Genomic DNA, 14,536 nt, shown 5'->3' with positions numbered 1-14,536 from the left:
TTGGGGAGATGACTTGTGGCAGGTCTGGGCCAGGCCACAAGAACACAGTAGGTCAGGCCACCAACCCAGACTACAGTTCCTTGAATGGAGATGATAGGGAGTTGCCTGATGACCAGCTTGTTGAACAAGTTTCTTTCTTTAGGGAAGAACTGGGTGGCACCCAACCAGTTTTTTTTTATACTAGTAGAACAGTAAGCATGATAGAAACTGTCTTCTTTCTTTCAAATGCGATTCCTTATTGGACAGGTTTGTTAATATCCTATGATTTGTGCGTTATTGTTAAAATTGGACTTTCCTTGTCATCTATATCAGACCATTCCAGACTAATGGGTTGTGTCCATCTACCAGCGGAAGGAGACAGAGAAAATAGTTCCAAGTAAACCGCCCCTTAAGGGTATCATGCAGCCTGGAATGTTCAGTATTTTCTCTGTCTCCTAGCGGATGTTGGACAGATCGTGCAGCTGCTCTGGATTGCTGGCTAGTAGCTCCTGTCCCAGATTCTTCTGGTGACAGTGGAGCCAGGAGTGTGCTGGTAGCCATGTTGGGGCTAGTTTTAGATGATACTCAGTGGTCCTGAGTTCCTCATCTGCCAGCTAGGGTGATATCCAGTGACCCTGGTTCCCTCCCTTCCCCTAACTCCCCTGGCTGTCTTTCTAGCAGGGTGATGGTTGATTGTGGCATAGAGCACCTTGTCTCCTCTATGGGGTTCTTCTGTGGTGGTAGGTATATCTGAATTTCTGCCTCTGAGGTAAGCCTTTATTTATTCCTGTCACTAGTGAAGAAGGTTGTTTATATAAAAAAAAGGAAACTTTGTTTTTTCCCTCCTTTTCTGCCTCTGAGGTAAACCTTTATTTATTCCTGTCACTAGTGAAGAAGGTTGTTTAAAAAAAAACAAAGAAACAAAACTTTGGTTTTCCTTCTTTCTCTTGCCTGTTACCTGATTTATTTTCCTGCCTTTGGCAATGTATTTTAGGGGGCCGCTTGCGAAGTTTCTTTTGAATTTTGCTGGCCGGCATCTGATTCTGATCTTGGACCCTTCTGAGCGGGTACCAGTTGCTTTGATTTTTTTTTTTGTGGTGCACGGCTCATGTCTGGATCACGAAACTCAGTTGTTTTTCTCCTCTTCACAGTCCTAGATAGCAGAGGGTGGCCCCGTTGCTGGAACTTGTACCTTTGCGGTTTGGAGGTCTTAGTCTGCCATTTCCAAAGTGGGGAAAGTCTCTCGCTGGCTGTGTTTGGCTGCAGGCTCGGTCTTTTTAGTCCAGAGCTATTTTTTCATTCCTGTCAGCCTTACGCGGCTGTTGGTCAGTTCTTTTTCAGACCGTCTGGTCTCTGCTGCATCTGGCATCTTGCTTGAGACGCCCCTGCTATTTGATTCTTATTTTGGCAGCAGTTTTTCCTCCCTTCCTTAGAGAGGTTCTGGTTCTCTCGTCCCTGTGGATCCCTCCTGTCTGCTGTGGTTTGTCTTCAGGGTACTTTCCTTCTGGTGGGGGTCCGAGTTGCCCTTGGTGTGCAAATCCCTCTTCTGAGTACCCTCGGGAGCGCCATTCTTGCCAGTCTTTTGCTTGGACTCAGTTCAGTGTCTATGGGAATGTGCCTTTTTAGGACTAGTTTGCCACAGCTCTTCCTTGCTTCCATTGCTTTTGGGTGGGAGTTTTAGCCTGTCATAGGTGGATTTTGCCTTTTTTTTTTTCAGGTGCCTCTCTCCTGGCACATTTGGCACGCTTTCCTTTTTCTGTAAGGGGCGCAGTTCTTTCCTGCGGAGCAGATCTATTGCTGTGCATCTGGATTATCACCTCTTAGTTCTGTGCTTTTCTCTACTTTTCTGCAGGGAAGTGGCTCTGTTCTAGGTGTGGAGTTTGACTCTCCCTTAGCTGGTTTTTCCTCAGTTTGGTGTTAGTGGCCAGCTTCCTCTTTGTTCCTGGCCTGGCGAGAGTTGTTTCTTCCTCACTGCCTTATGGCTGCATTTTGCTCCCTATGGTCTGAGAATTCCAGCTCCATGATGCTTACCACCCTCTTGGCAGGAGTTCTTTCTCTACGTTGACTGCTGCTCCATGTCGGTTGCCTAGGAGGGTGGTCGTTGTGGCTCAGAGACCACTTGAGGGCCGAGAGTGTCTCTTGGGGCACGGGGCTTTCTCTTCTTGTAGTTTTAGTCCCTCTGGGCCAGGGGGGGTGCAGCGCCAGGTCTGCATTTCTACAAGTTGTGCTCCTTTCCTGTTGGCCTCCTGGCAGCACCTTCTTCTCTGGCTGTTCCCCAGGATTCCATCTATGCATTTTGCTTGTTGAGCACAGCTCCATCGCTGCATGTTGAGCGCAGCTCCATCGCTGCATGTTGAGCGCAGCTCCATCGCTGCATGTTGAGCGCAGCTCCATCGCTGCATGTTGAGCGCAGTTCTATCATTGCACGTTGAGCACTGCTCCATCGCTGCATGTTGAGCACAGCTTCATTCCATGCAGTTCCACCGTTCCATGTTGGGCACGGCTCCATCGCTGCATGCTGGGCACAGTTCCACAGTTCCAGTTTGGCTTTAGCTCCATCGCTGTATGTTGAGGACAGCTCTATCATGGCATGTTGAGTGACGTTCCTTCGCTTCTTATTCTGCAACCTTTCATCTCTGCATGTTGAACGCAGCTCCATTGTCACATGTTGAGTGTAGTTCTTTCTCTGCAGGTCTCAGCGTAGGGCACAGTCCTGTGTCTGCGTGTAGAACACAGCTCTGTGTCTGCCTGTGGAACGCAGTTCCTTGTCTGTGTGTGGCATGCAGCTCTCTCTTTGCGTATGGAACGCAGCTCCCTGTCTGCGTGCAGAGCACAGCTCCACCGCCTGTTTAGCTCCATCTTTGTATATTTAGCACAACTCTTCTCTGCAAATTGGGTGAAGTGGAGCATAGCTCTGTGACTGCAGGTGCTACATAGCTTCATGTCTGCCTAGGAAGCTTAGCTCCTTGTCGGCGTGTGGAGCGCTGCTCCTTGCTGGCGTCTGGAGTGCAGTTCCTTGCCTGTGTCAGAAGCGCAGCTCCTTGTTTGCGTGTGAAAAGCAGCTCCTTGTCTGCGTTTTATACACAGTTCCATCGCTACCGCAGCTTCAGTTTTGCAGGTACCTCTAACATCCAGCTCTTTCAGTGGGGCACTGCTCATCCTCTGTCTGTTACTGTCAGCTTCTTCTCTGCTTGTTCAGTGCATTTCTATCTTTGCCAGAGGTGTGCAACTCTTTCTCTGCCCGTGGTGCGTGGCTCAGTTTGTGTGCTTTGAGTTCCAGGGCCGCCGAGAGACTGGGCCGGGCCCGGGGCAAGGCCGCCCCCAGGCCCACCCCCCGAGGTTGTCCTCGTCACCGCCGCCCCCTCCATCCGTCCACCACCGGGCCGGGCCCCCCTGAATTCAAATCATAGCGCCTCACCTCGACCTTGTTCCGTGTGAAAAAAGCGCAGCAGCGGCAGTCTGCAGATTGCCTTCCTTCGGGCCTTCCTTCCCTGTGTCCCACCCTGTGCCCTCGTCTCGAAGCAATGTGCAGTCATAGGGAAAATCTGTATAAAAGGTCCTAGTTTTGAGCCTGTACTGTTGCTATGTGCAATCATAGGGAAAATCTGTATAAAAGTTCCCAATTTTGAGCAACTGCCCTTTAGTAAGAGTGATTTGTAAATCCTGACTCCAACTAGCCGTCATCCTCGCATAATCAGTGTCCTCAGTTGTGTCCTGAAGAAAACGATGATGAAAAGTGAGGGGGACTTTCAGTTGAGACTTGAATATTGATGCTGTGGACAAGGTTTCATGCACATCCTCATATAGGTCCTCCCAAGGCAGACTCAAAACATGCCTTAGTTGAACCTGCCCACCTCCCGGAAGGCATATGTCTGTTGTAACTCCCAAAAGATTTCATCTTACTGTCTGTCCTCTGTGACCACATCCAATAAGTATTTAATGCCTTTGGAGGGCCAACTCCTAAAAGAGCTGGAGTCCGTACCCAAAGCAAACGTCGGATTCCCACAAATAGGTAAAAAAGGGGACACTGGGTGAAAAATAATGTCGTTTGCAAAGCCAACACCACATTGCTCTCTATGTGCTCACATAAGGATAAGTCTTCAAAACTCAAGAGAGAACCCCCCCTTGGAATGCAATAGGCAGCTGAAATGTACCCCCTCCCCTTGCAAGCTGTATTTCTACATAAGTGCTTTGAATTTATAAGTGATTTTAACCACACTGCTGATACAGGTATTTGCCAAAGTGTAGCTGCTTCAAATTATTATGTTTTAATAATTTGAGACCATAAACCAATTTTACCATACTAGTGCTGCTGTTTCTTTGATAGTACCAGGTTTCTCTTGCGGTGGTTTTTTTTCGTCACCCCTAGTATGAAGACTTGAGGCTAGCAGTAGTGGAGCTGCTTCAGTTCTGTAGGTCAAGGGGCTAATGTGACAGGGACCAGAGATGGAAGACTAATTTCTGTACTCCAAGCCTGCTTTTTCATTAATGCTCATGGCATACTTTAAATGAAAGAAGTGTCGTTAATTAAGGTATTACTGTCTGTTAGTCATCCTGCAGCACCTTAGCATGTTTTTTTTTAAAAAATATAAATACACAGTGTTACTGTTTAAATATGAGGGTGTGGCTGTAATGATAGAATTGAAAATGCAACTCTAATGCATGGATTTTGTGGAGCTTTTCAGTGCGGTGGTCAATTTCCAGGTAAACGCAGTTTTGAATCTGGTGGTCCACTTTAAGCAAACTTACCGTACTTTCCTTAAGGTAGATGGGTTGAACAGCTGTAAAATGCTTTCACAGTACATGTGTAAAGGTTCTAATAAAATGGCCAGTAATTAATCATACTATATTACGTCATCTCAGTCTTTGACTTGATAACATAATATACAGGGCCTCTTTTACAAAGCTGCGATACTGATTCCCAGTGCGGCAAATGAGAGGAAGCTCATTCAGTTCCTGTGGGCTTCCTCTCATTTGCCGCGCAGGAATCACTAGCGCAGCTGATAGGAAAATATTGGCTGTAAATAAAATGTAGAAAAAAATTGTTGGAGACAATCAAAAATATTTGATGGTGTTTGGTTTGTGTTGCCACCTTCTGGCTTGCTTGGTTTACCCTTTCAATAAAACCTTTTCCAGGAACTGTGATGTAAATGCAGTTGTTGGAAATAACCAAGAGCACTGTGAATCCCCTTTAAAAGAAAATCCTATTCTTTTTGAAATATGGACACATTTTAAAACTCCCTTTAAAGCAGATATCTATTTTTTCCCCACCATGTTTTTCCTAATGGATGAAAAATTGGGAGGCTCATTAGTAGCCTGTAAAAGTTGCTTGGTAGTTTTTCATTTTAGTTATGTGCTTTTGGTTGCACTTCTTAATTAAAAGTTGCAAAGTACCACTTGTGAATTATGGTAGAATATGTAAAATGTGACTGAGTATAAACAGACTTCAAAAAAATCAAACAGTTATTTTATGGGAGAGTAATGCAAATTTGCAGTGTTATACACTGACACTACACACCCAGGAGCACTCAGAAATGAGATATGCTTGAGGGGAGAAGGGAAAGTTGGAAAATAGCTGAAATCACAGAATCCAAAAACTGTTGATAAAAAACAAAACATACAGGCTTTAATAAAGAGGTGTGAGTCCCTGTACTAACACTTTGTCTCATAAGTGTAAAAGCTTTCCTGGATAAGGTTGACTAGTTGATAATTGATGGTTGCTTCTTGTAAAACTGGAAATTCAGTGATAGGATATTAAAAATATAACATAGCTTTAATATGTGGAGATTCCCTATTTGTTTGCTTTGCCTATGCAAAACAGTTAGAGAACCATGTAGACTAATTTTCATTTTCAAATAATTGTTTGACATATTGCAGAAGTCTTGAGTATGAATTAGTTTTCTTCCATCATAGTGTTTTCTAAAAGTTTATCATTTTGAGCTACTGTTGCATTCATGGTAGATTAAACCATGTAATGTACTGAGCAGTTGTCAGAATGCAGGCTTATGCCTGAAGCCATTTAGACTTTCCTCCACCTACCTTGCATGAGCTTGTGCAAACATCACTTCCCTCTTGTCCCACCCCGAAAAGGAAAGAAGGCACAGCCCATTTGATGAGGTAGATTCAGCTTTTTATGCTGTAACCCTTTTTCAAGCACTTAAGTGGAAGCATTCCATCAGTCTGTGGGTTCCCACTGAGGAGACAGTGTTCTTTGATAAGAATATGTCACTGTTGTCAGGGCAACTGTGAACTGCGGAGTATCATATTTTATCCTCTGGTGCTGCATGCTGAATATTTTAGTGTGGAGTAGCGAGAAGAAGGCTGCAAAAGGTGCTGCATCAGGGAGGATGAGAAGCTGTACGCTGTGATCTGACTGAACAGGTCAGATGGTAAACAGATGGATCTAGACCAATGTGCCTTTATCTAGGGTTTGCTTGAAGGTGGGGGACCTGCAGGCCCTCAGTTGCTAAGTGGACACTGAGATTGGTCAGCTTTATGCACGCTGTGTAACCAAAGGGGATGCATTAGAAAATGCACAGATGAGAAACCAGCTTTGATGATAGCTGTTTCACAAGAGGCACTGATTCATATATGTACATATATATATTTTCGTACAAAAAATAGCAAGCAATATGCATGTTTCAGCTACTGCTGTCCGACAGGAGAGAGTCAAGAAAACAAGTGCAAGGCCAAATCCTCTTGGTTTATTCACTATTAATGAGGAAGATGAACAACAAAAGAATGGAAATGCCAGAAGGCTGAAAGGTACGCTTAGTTTATTAGTAGTTAAGATCTTTTTATATTTTAGCTTGTCATTAGGTGCTAATAATATGAATATACATTCATTTGTTTTGAAGCTACTGTATAGATATACTGGCTTAGTAAAGTTGCTATTTATTTAAAACTATCAGTGAAAGAAGTGTTGTTTAGAGATTTCATATGTCAGAATTAGCCTGTCTATATAGACAACCAAGGACATGGCATATTGTAATGAGGCAAGTGTTTTGGAGTATTTCTGTCTTCTGTGTATTTTAGGGGGAGGGGATTTCTCTTACGCTTACAGCATTATGAAGTATTGGGTTATGCAAGCCTGTGTAAAATGCAGTGTGTAAGCATAACGGCATCTTCCATTAAAGAAATACACAAACTGGGAGAATGCTGAAGATGGTTATTCCATAATAGTGTGCATTGTTATAATTTGTCATAAATATATTGTAGGCTTTCTTGTTAGTTTTTGTGACTTCAAAAAGAAGAGGTCTCCCCAGGAGGAGTTAGATGTTAACCTTCCCCCACCAAAAAAGCCCCCTACTATATATTTTTTGCAGTTTAATATTAATTGATTATAAGGGTTTAAAAATTAAATTCCAATTGCTGTGTTCCACATAATTTACTTGCTCTATGTGTGGCAGTGTTTTACAACATGGGTTCTTAGGGTTTGAAATTCTAGCATAGCTTGTCGTAATTTGCACTTGGTATAGTGATTTGAATTTTAAGCATTTATTGGAGAGTTTTACTATGTGTCACTTCATCAAATTGGCATTGGCATCTTTTTAATATTCTGGCAACAAACATTACAAAATAGTGAACATATTGGATGCTTACTTGCAGAGAGATCTGGGACTCTTTCTGATGATGTGGGATTTGAGTTTGAGTGGAGGGTTCTTTGTATTTATTGCCTGCGGCACCTGACATGAGGAATCAAATATTACTTGCAAATTTCCAACTTTCCCCTTGCATGATAACATTCCCACCTTGCCATGTGATGCATTCCACAAACCCTCTTTTCTTAGAAAATCCTGCCAGAGGGAGCAGGCTCCTACTGCCATATCTGTAATGGAGAGGCACGATCTCCGATTCCTTGCTTCCTGAGGAGCTCTGGAACAAGAATTGCAGTGGTGATGTTACCCCCCACCCCCTTCGGGCTTGACCATGCCCACTGTAGTTTCCATGACTTTGGTGGGACCAGCAGCCATTATGCCTCTCTCCTGCAAAAGCGTGGAGCTGCATGAGGGTAGAAGTGCCACTGGGTTGGGGGGGGGGGGGGGGCAGATGTGTCCCCTGTCTACCCGAGTGACTTAATGGCTCCTATAGATGATTGTGTGAGGCAGGTCTTTAACCTCCCAAGTTTGGGAGCCCTCACCCTGAGTTCCTGAGATTTCCCTGGGTTCCTGAGATTTATTGGCTCCAAGTGGCTGAAGCAGCACAGCAGAGATTCTGACTTTGGTCAAGCTCTATTCCTGCCTGCATCCCCTCTGGGGGACACATGGGACACAGATGAAAGGGAGTTGAGGGCTCCCTGTGGGAATTTATGTCCTCAGTCAGGAGACCTCCCATCACAGGAAGAGGAGGACTGTCCTGTAGTCTAGTTGTTCAGGCATGATCAGCTCATTGACTCTGACTGCAGCCCTGTGGATCTTGCCTAAGACCCAGGTGGAGCACACAGATAGGAAGCCCATCCTTGAGTTACTTCAGAAGCCTCCCCTAAAGCATTCCCCCTCCATAGGTCCCTTTCACAGATGGTCCTAGTTGAATGGATGCACTGGAGGGTACCCTCTGGAGTACAGACTTCTTGGACAGGCTGTTCTGTCTCTCTGTGGTGGATGTGCTGAAAATGGCAGTGACCAAGAAGATTTTATAATTCTGGTTGAAGGGGGCTCAGTGTTGAAAGACGCCTGACAAGGAAGGTGGTGCAGCTTTTCAAGCAGGCCTTCTCAACCTCAGCAGTTGGAGTAAAGGCCTCTGTATGCAGGTGCTTCATGGTTTACACCCTCTTGTGTTGGGCACAGCAGTTTCAGGAGTCCTCAGAGATGGCACACTTAGAGTCAAGGATTACTTTTTTGGCAGAAGTGCTATATGACCTCATCCGCATCTGCTCTCGGTCTGTACTGTTGGTAGTAATGGCCTGGAGATGGATCTGACTGTAGTTTTTGGTGGCCAGTGCAGCCTCAAAAGTGCATTTGAGTAAGATGCCCTTTAGGGGCTGGTTGCTCTTTAGTGAAGATTTGGAGAACATGGTGAAAGATCTGGAGGAGTCCAAATCTCAGCAGCTGCCACAGGGACTGGCACCATGCTGCATCTTGCCTCTCTGCGGATTGGGATCATTCAAAGGATTGTGGGCTGGTAATATTTTGGCATGGGGCCCTCGGGTGTCTCAGCATTGTTTAAGACCTACAAGGAGTTGCCCTTTAAGGAGGCTCAGAGGGTGAGGGATAACAGAGCCCCATCATCCTCAGGAGCTGCTAAGGATCCCCGGTGAGGATCAGTGGGGCTCTTCAGAGGTAGAGGTGCCCTCATTGTATCGCAGCAATGAAAACTCACTGCCTTCAGTCTGCCCTGGAAATTCTTCTCTGTACTGCTTCCCGCCTATGAGGGAACCAGCAGACTTTGGTGTACAGAGAAGGGCTTCCAGGGCAGAAAATATAGTGGCGCTGTGGCAAGCTGTTTTTTGGGGGGCTTCAACTAAAGGCATTGCCCCTCCTCATCCCCCAAACTACACCCATAAATACATAAGTAATGCCACACTGGGAAAAGATCAAGGGTCCATCGAGCCCAGCATCCTGTCCACGACAGCGGCCAATCACGGCTAAGGGCACCTGGCAAGCTTCCCAAACGTACAAACATTCTATACATGATGTGGGTACTGAAAAGAGTAAAACCATTCCTCCCACAGAAAACCTTCCGCAATCTAATACAATCCACAGTACTCACCCATGCCGACTACTGCAATAGCATCTTCATCGGTTGCAAAACCCAAATCATGAAGAAACTCCAGACCGCACAGAACACAGCAGCCAGACTCATTTTTGGCAAATCACGATTCGAAAGTGTAACACCACTTCATAAAAAACTTCAATGGCTCCCTATTAAGGAACACATAAACTTCAAGGCCCACACAATGATCCACAAGATCCTCCATGGCGAATCCCCAAGCTACATGACCAACTTGATCGATGTTTCCATTAGGAACAGGTCCAGATCCTCCTGAACATATCTCAATCTTCATCTTCCCAATTGCAAAGGCCTCAAATACAAGACCTACTACGCATCCAATTTCTCCGTTATAGGCAGCCAACTCTGGAACGCCATACCACGACACATCCAAACAACCAATGAACACCTACTCTTATGAAAACTGCTGAAAACTTACCTCTTAAAACAAGCCTACCCAAACGACCCAACTTAACTCTTGAACCTAATCCACACCACTAACACTACCCATACTCCAATCCTTTCCCCCACCTCTCTTCCTATTGCCCTATTCTACATAACTGTATTATCACAGTGATACTTTGTACCATACCTTGTGATATCTCTATGATACTTTGTACCATATTTTGTAAGCCGCACTGAACCTGCTATCAAGTGGGAAAGAGCAGGGTATAAATGCTATAAATAAATAAATAATACCCAACATTCTATTTGCTTTCTTAGCTGCAGCAGCACACTGAGCAGAAGGTTTCAACGTATCATCAACGACGACATCTAGATCTCTTTCTTGGTCCGTAACTCCTAACGTGGAACCTTGCATGATGTAGCTATAATTCGGGTTCTTTTTTCCCACATGCATCACCTTGCACTTGCTCACATTAAATGTCATCTGCCATTTAGTCTCCCAGTCTCGTAAGGTCCTTCTGTAATTTTTCATAATCCTATCGCGAGTTAACGACTTTGAATAACTTTGTGTCAACAGCAAATTTAATTACCTCGCTAGTTACTCCCATCTCTAAATCATTTATAAATTTATTAAAAAGCAGCGGTCCTAGCTCAGACCCCTGAGGAACCCCACTAACTACCCTTCTCCATTGTGAATACTGCCCATTTAACCCATGGTTTGGAGATCCTGTCTTATTGTTTCTACTCCCTCCAGGGTATCCACTCTATTGGCTATCTTTATGTCATCCGCAGAAAGGCAAACCTTTCCTTCCAACCCTTCAGCAATAGCTCCCACAAATATATTAAACAGAATTGGCCCATCTCTAAACCCTGAGGAACTCCACTGCTCACCTTCCTTTCCTCCAAACGGATTCCATTTACCTCCACCGTCTGCCACCTGTCAGTCAACCAGTTTCCTATCCAGTTCACCACTTATGGTCCTAAGTTCAGCCCTTTCAGCTTATTCCCGAATCTTCTGTAGGGGACTGTATCAAAGGCTTTGCTGAAATCCAAGTAGATTACATCTAGCACATGTCCTTCATCCAGTTGTTTGGTCAGCCAGTCAAAGAAGTCATTAAGATTCGTTTGGCAGGATTTTCCTTTGGTAAATCCACGTTGCCTTGGGTCCTGTAGCTCGTTGGCTTCTAGAAAGTTAACTATCCTTTCTTTCAGCAGCGATTCCATTATTTTTCCTATTACCGACGTGAGACTTACCAGTCTGTAGTTTCCCACTTCTTCCCTGTCTCCACTTCTGTGAAGAGGGACCACACCCACTCATTTTCAATCTTGCGGAACCTCTTCCGTCTCTAAAGATCTATTAAATAAATCTTTAAGAGGTCCCGCCAGGATCTCTGTGAGCTCCATCAGTACCCTGGGATGTATCCCATCCGGCCCCATAGCTTTGTCTACCTTCAGATTCTCCAGTTGTTTATAAACTCTTTCTTTCATAAACGGCGCAGTATCCACTCCATTCCCAGATGTTCCCTCGGCAGCTGACCACGGTCGTTCTCCAGGATTTTCCTCCATGAACACCGAAGAGAAGTAATTGTTTAGCACGTTTGCTTTATCCTCATCACTCTCCACATAGCCATTCTCATTATCTTTTAGTCTTGCTATTCCATTCCTATCTTTTCTTATTTCCCCAATGTCACATTTGGCTACGTGGAGAGTGATGAGGATAAAGCATTCTCATTATCTTTCAGTCTTGCAATTCCATTCCTATCTTTTATCCTTTCCCCAATATATCTAAAAAGGTCTTTATATCTTTAGCCATTTTTTCTTCCGCTTGCGCTAGCCGTATTTCCCTTTAATCCGGTAATCTTTTCCGTGATCATCTCGTTGCGTTCTTTTGTATTACACAATTTAGGACTGACCCAGAAAGACCGATGGAGTGAAGGTGGGTAAGAAGGAGTTTGTGATCTACAAGATCAAATGCAGGGGAGAGAGGTGAACAGAAAGAACAACAGGTAAGTGTTTATCTAGAGAAGTTCTGTTGGTGTCGTGAAAAGTGGTACCTTTGCAGAAACCAGCATAATGGAGATGTAGAGTGAGGGGTTTTCAAGAAAAAGAGAGAGTTCAGAGTGGACTGCCTTCTAAAGTAGTTTAGAGAAAAACAGTAAGTTTGAAATAGGTCTGATGTTGGCCAGGTCAGATGGATCAGGTGAAGTGTTTTTCAGCAGGAGGGTGATGAGGGCGTGCTTCCAACTGCTAGGGAGATTGCTCGAGAAGGGGCTTGCCTGCAGTACAGGGAGAACAATTGGAGAATTCGGTGGGTTTACATTTAATGAGGTGGGCTGGCCATGGGCTCATGTCTGAAGCAGACGGGTTCATGTCCTTAATGGCATCATGAAGAACTCAGAGGGAGACAGGGCTATAAGAAGACCAGGTAGAGTGGAGGTTGGCGAGGGAGTTGGCGAAGGAGTGGGAGAAACGGGAAGGAAGTTGGAAGTGTAATTGGCAACTGCTAGAAAAGTATGAAGAGTGCCTACTTTGTTTTGCCAGAATAAAGCCAAGTTCTCCGAGGACAAGCAGGCTGCTTGTTCTCACTGATGGGTTGACGTCCTCGGCAGCCCCCTCCATCGGAAAGTTTACTAGCAAAGGCCTTTGCTAGTCCTCGTGCGCCCATGCGCACTGCGCATGCGCAGCCGTCTTCCCGCCCGAAACCGGCTCGAGCCGGCCAGTCTTCTTTCGTCCGCGCTCGGTACGGTCGTGTTACGCCGTTCGTGCCCCAGAGAGTTGACCTCGCGCGTCCTTTTCGACGTGTTTTTCGTGTATTTTCTTCTAAAAAAGTTTGGGAAGCGCTCCGGAAGTGTTCCGGAAGACCCTGTCGGGTTTTCTGCCCTTCCCGTATTTTTCAAGTTTTGCCCCGTAAGTTTTCTTTCGTTGTCGGGGTAGGCCTAGTTTGGCCTCGGTCGAGATTTTTCTCCCTCTAAATTTGGTGCTTCAATTTTCGCCATTTCGGCTTTTGATTTCGCCGGCGTGATTTTTCCGCCCATGACATCGAAGCCTTCCAGCGGCTTCAAGAAGTGCACCCAGTGCGCCCGGGTAATCTCGCTCACTGATAGGCACTCTGCGTGTCTTCAGTGTCTAGGGGCCCAGCACCGCCCTCAGAACTGCAGTCTGTGTTCCCTGTTACAAAGGCGGACTCAGGTAGCGAGATTAGCCCAGTGGAACGTTTTGTTCTCGGGCTCTTCGTCGGCATCGGCACCGGAGGCATCGAGTGCATCGACGTCGTCAGCGTCCGGACCATCTCCCTTGGCTGCCGCTCCATCGACTGCATCGAGGCATCGGACCTCTGCATCGGCGCCGAGGCATCGGGCGACTGCATCGACGTCGGTGGTACCGAGACTTCGTCTGCTGATGTCGTCGGACGGAGGTGCATCGTCAGGAGTGCAGGTGAGGGCTGTCCATTCCCCTGCTGGTGGCGGTGAGCCTTCGGTGGGTCTCCTCCTACCCTGAGGGCTCCTGCGGTACAGCCCCCCCGGGATCGACCCTCTTCGGTCTCGGCCCCGAGGAAGCGACGGATGGATTCTACGTCCTCCTCGTCGGTGCCGGGGAGTTCCGGTGACATGCTTCGGAAGAAGTCGAAGAAGCATCGACACCGGTCTCCTCCCCGTGTCGGCACCGAGAGCTCTGGGTCGCCGAGGGATTCGGCACCCAGTAGGCATCGGCACCGAGAGGACCGCTCACCCTCTGTTCAGGAGGTGTCGATGCGCTCCACTCTGGACAGCCCGGAACAGCCTCCTCGCCCGGAACAGGTTCTGACGTCGACGCCTGCATCGACCTCTCAGCCTTTTTCTGCAGCCACTCTGAACGAGAGCCTCCGGGCCGTTCTCCCAGAGATTCTGGGAGAGCTGTTGCGCCCTACCCCTCTGGTACCGGCGGTGCTTGCGCCTCCGGTACCGTCGAGCGCGGCGCCGGCTGGCCCATCGCCCAGGTTGAGGTCCCCGACGTCGGTACCAGCGTGCGGTGCCGACCGCGGCCACCTCCCAGGAAGGCTCCCCGACTACATCGGCGGAGGGAGCTTCGCCGATGCGGGCGAGGGAGTCTACCTCTCGACGCCCCCACCGTGGACGGGGTTCCACCGAGTCGAGCAGGGCGAGGTTGCAGACACAGGTCCGTGAACTTGTGTCTGACACCGAGGGTGAGGCCTCGTGGGAGGAAGAGGAAGATCCCAGATATTTCTCTGACGAGGAGTCTGAGGGTCTTCCGTCTGATCCCACTCCCTCTCCTGAGAGACAGCTTTCTCCTCCCGAGAGTCTGTCTTTTGCCTCCTTTGTCCGGGAGATGTCTACGGCCATCCCCTTCCCGGTGGTTGTGGAGGACGAGCCCAGGGCTGAAATGTTTGAGCTCCTGGACTATCCTTCTCCACCTAAGGAAGCGTCCACTGTTCCCTTGCACCATG

The 14,536-nt window shown here is 46.9% G+C and overlaps 1 protein-coding gene across 5 annotated transcripts in view; it reads left to right on the top strand.

The window, feature by feature from the left end:
* The window catches only part of MAP7 (microtubule associated protein 7), a 317,468-nt gene that overhangs the window by 25,835 nt on the left and 277,097 nt on the right, over positions 1-14,536 (top strand). For 3 of the 5 annotated variants that reach the window (XM_030198509.1, XM_030198507.1, XM_030198506.1), the window contains exon 1: positions 6,155-6,744. The exons of 1 other annotated variant lie outside the window; for it this stretch is intronic. In XM_030198509.1, the coding sequence (XP_030054369.1) occupies positions 6,612-6,744 (133 nt within the window). In that variant the 5' untranslated portion in view covers positions 6,155-6,611. Of the gene's footprint in view, positions 1-620; positions 720-6,154; positions 6,745-14,536 lie in introns of those variants that run through there. One more of the 5 variants, XM_030198510.1, reaches the window with a different exon arrangement.

Source organism: Microcaecilia unicolor, chromosome 3 (genome assembly GCF_901765095.1).
Source record: "Microcaecilia unicolor chromosome 3, aMicUni1.1, whole genome shotgun sequence".
NCBI lineage: Eukaryota > Metazoa > Chordata > Amphibia > Gymnophiona > Siphonopidae > Microcaecilia > Microcaecilia unicolor.
The sequence above is the reverse complement of the archived record's forward strand: the minus strand, read 5'-3'. Positions and strand labels throughout refer to the sequence as shown.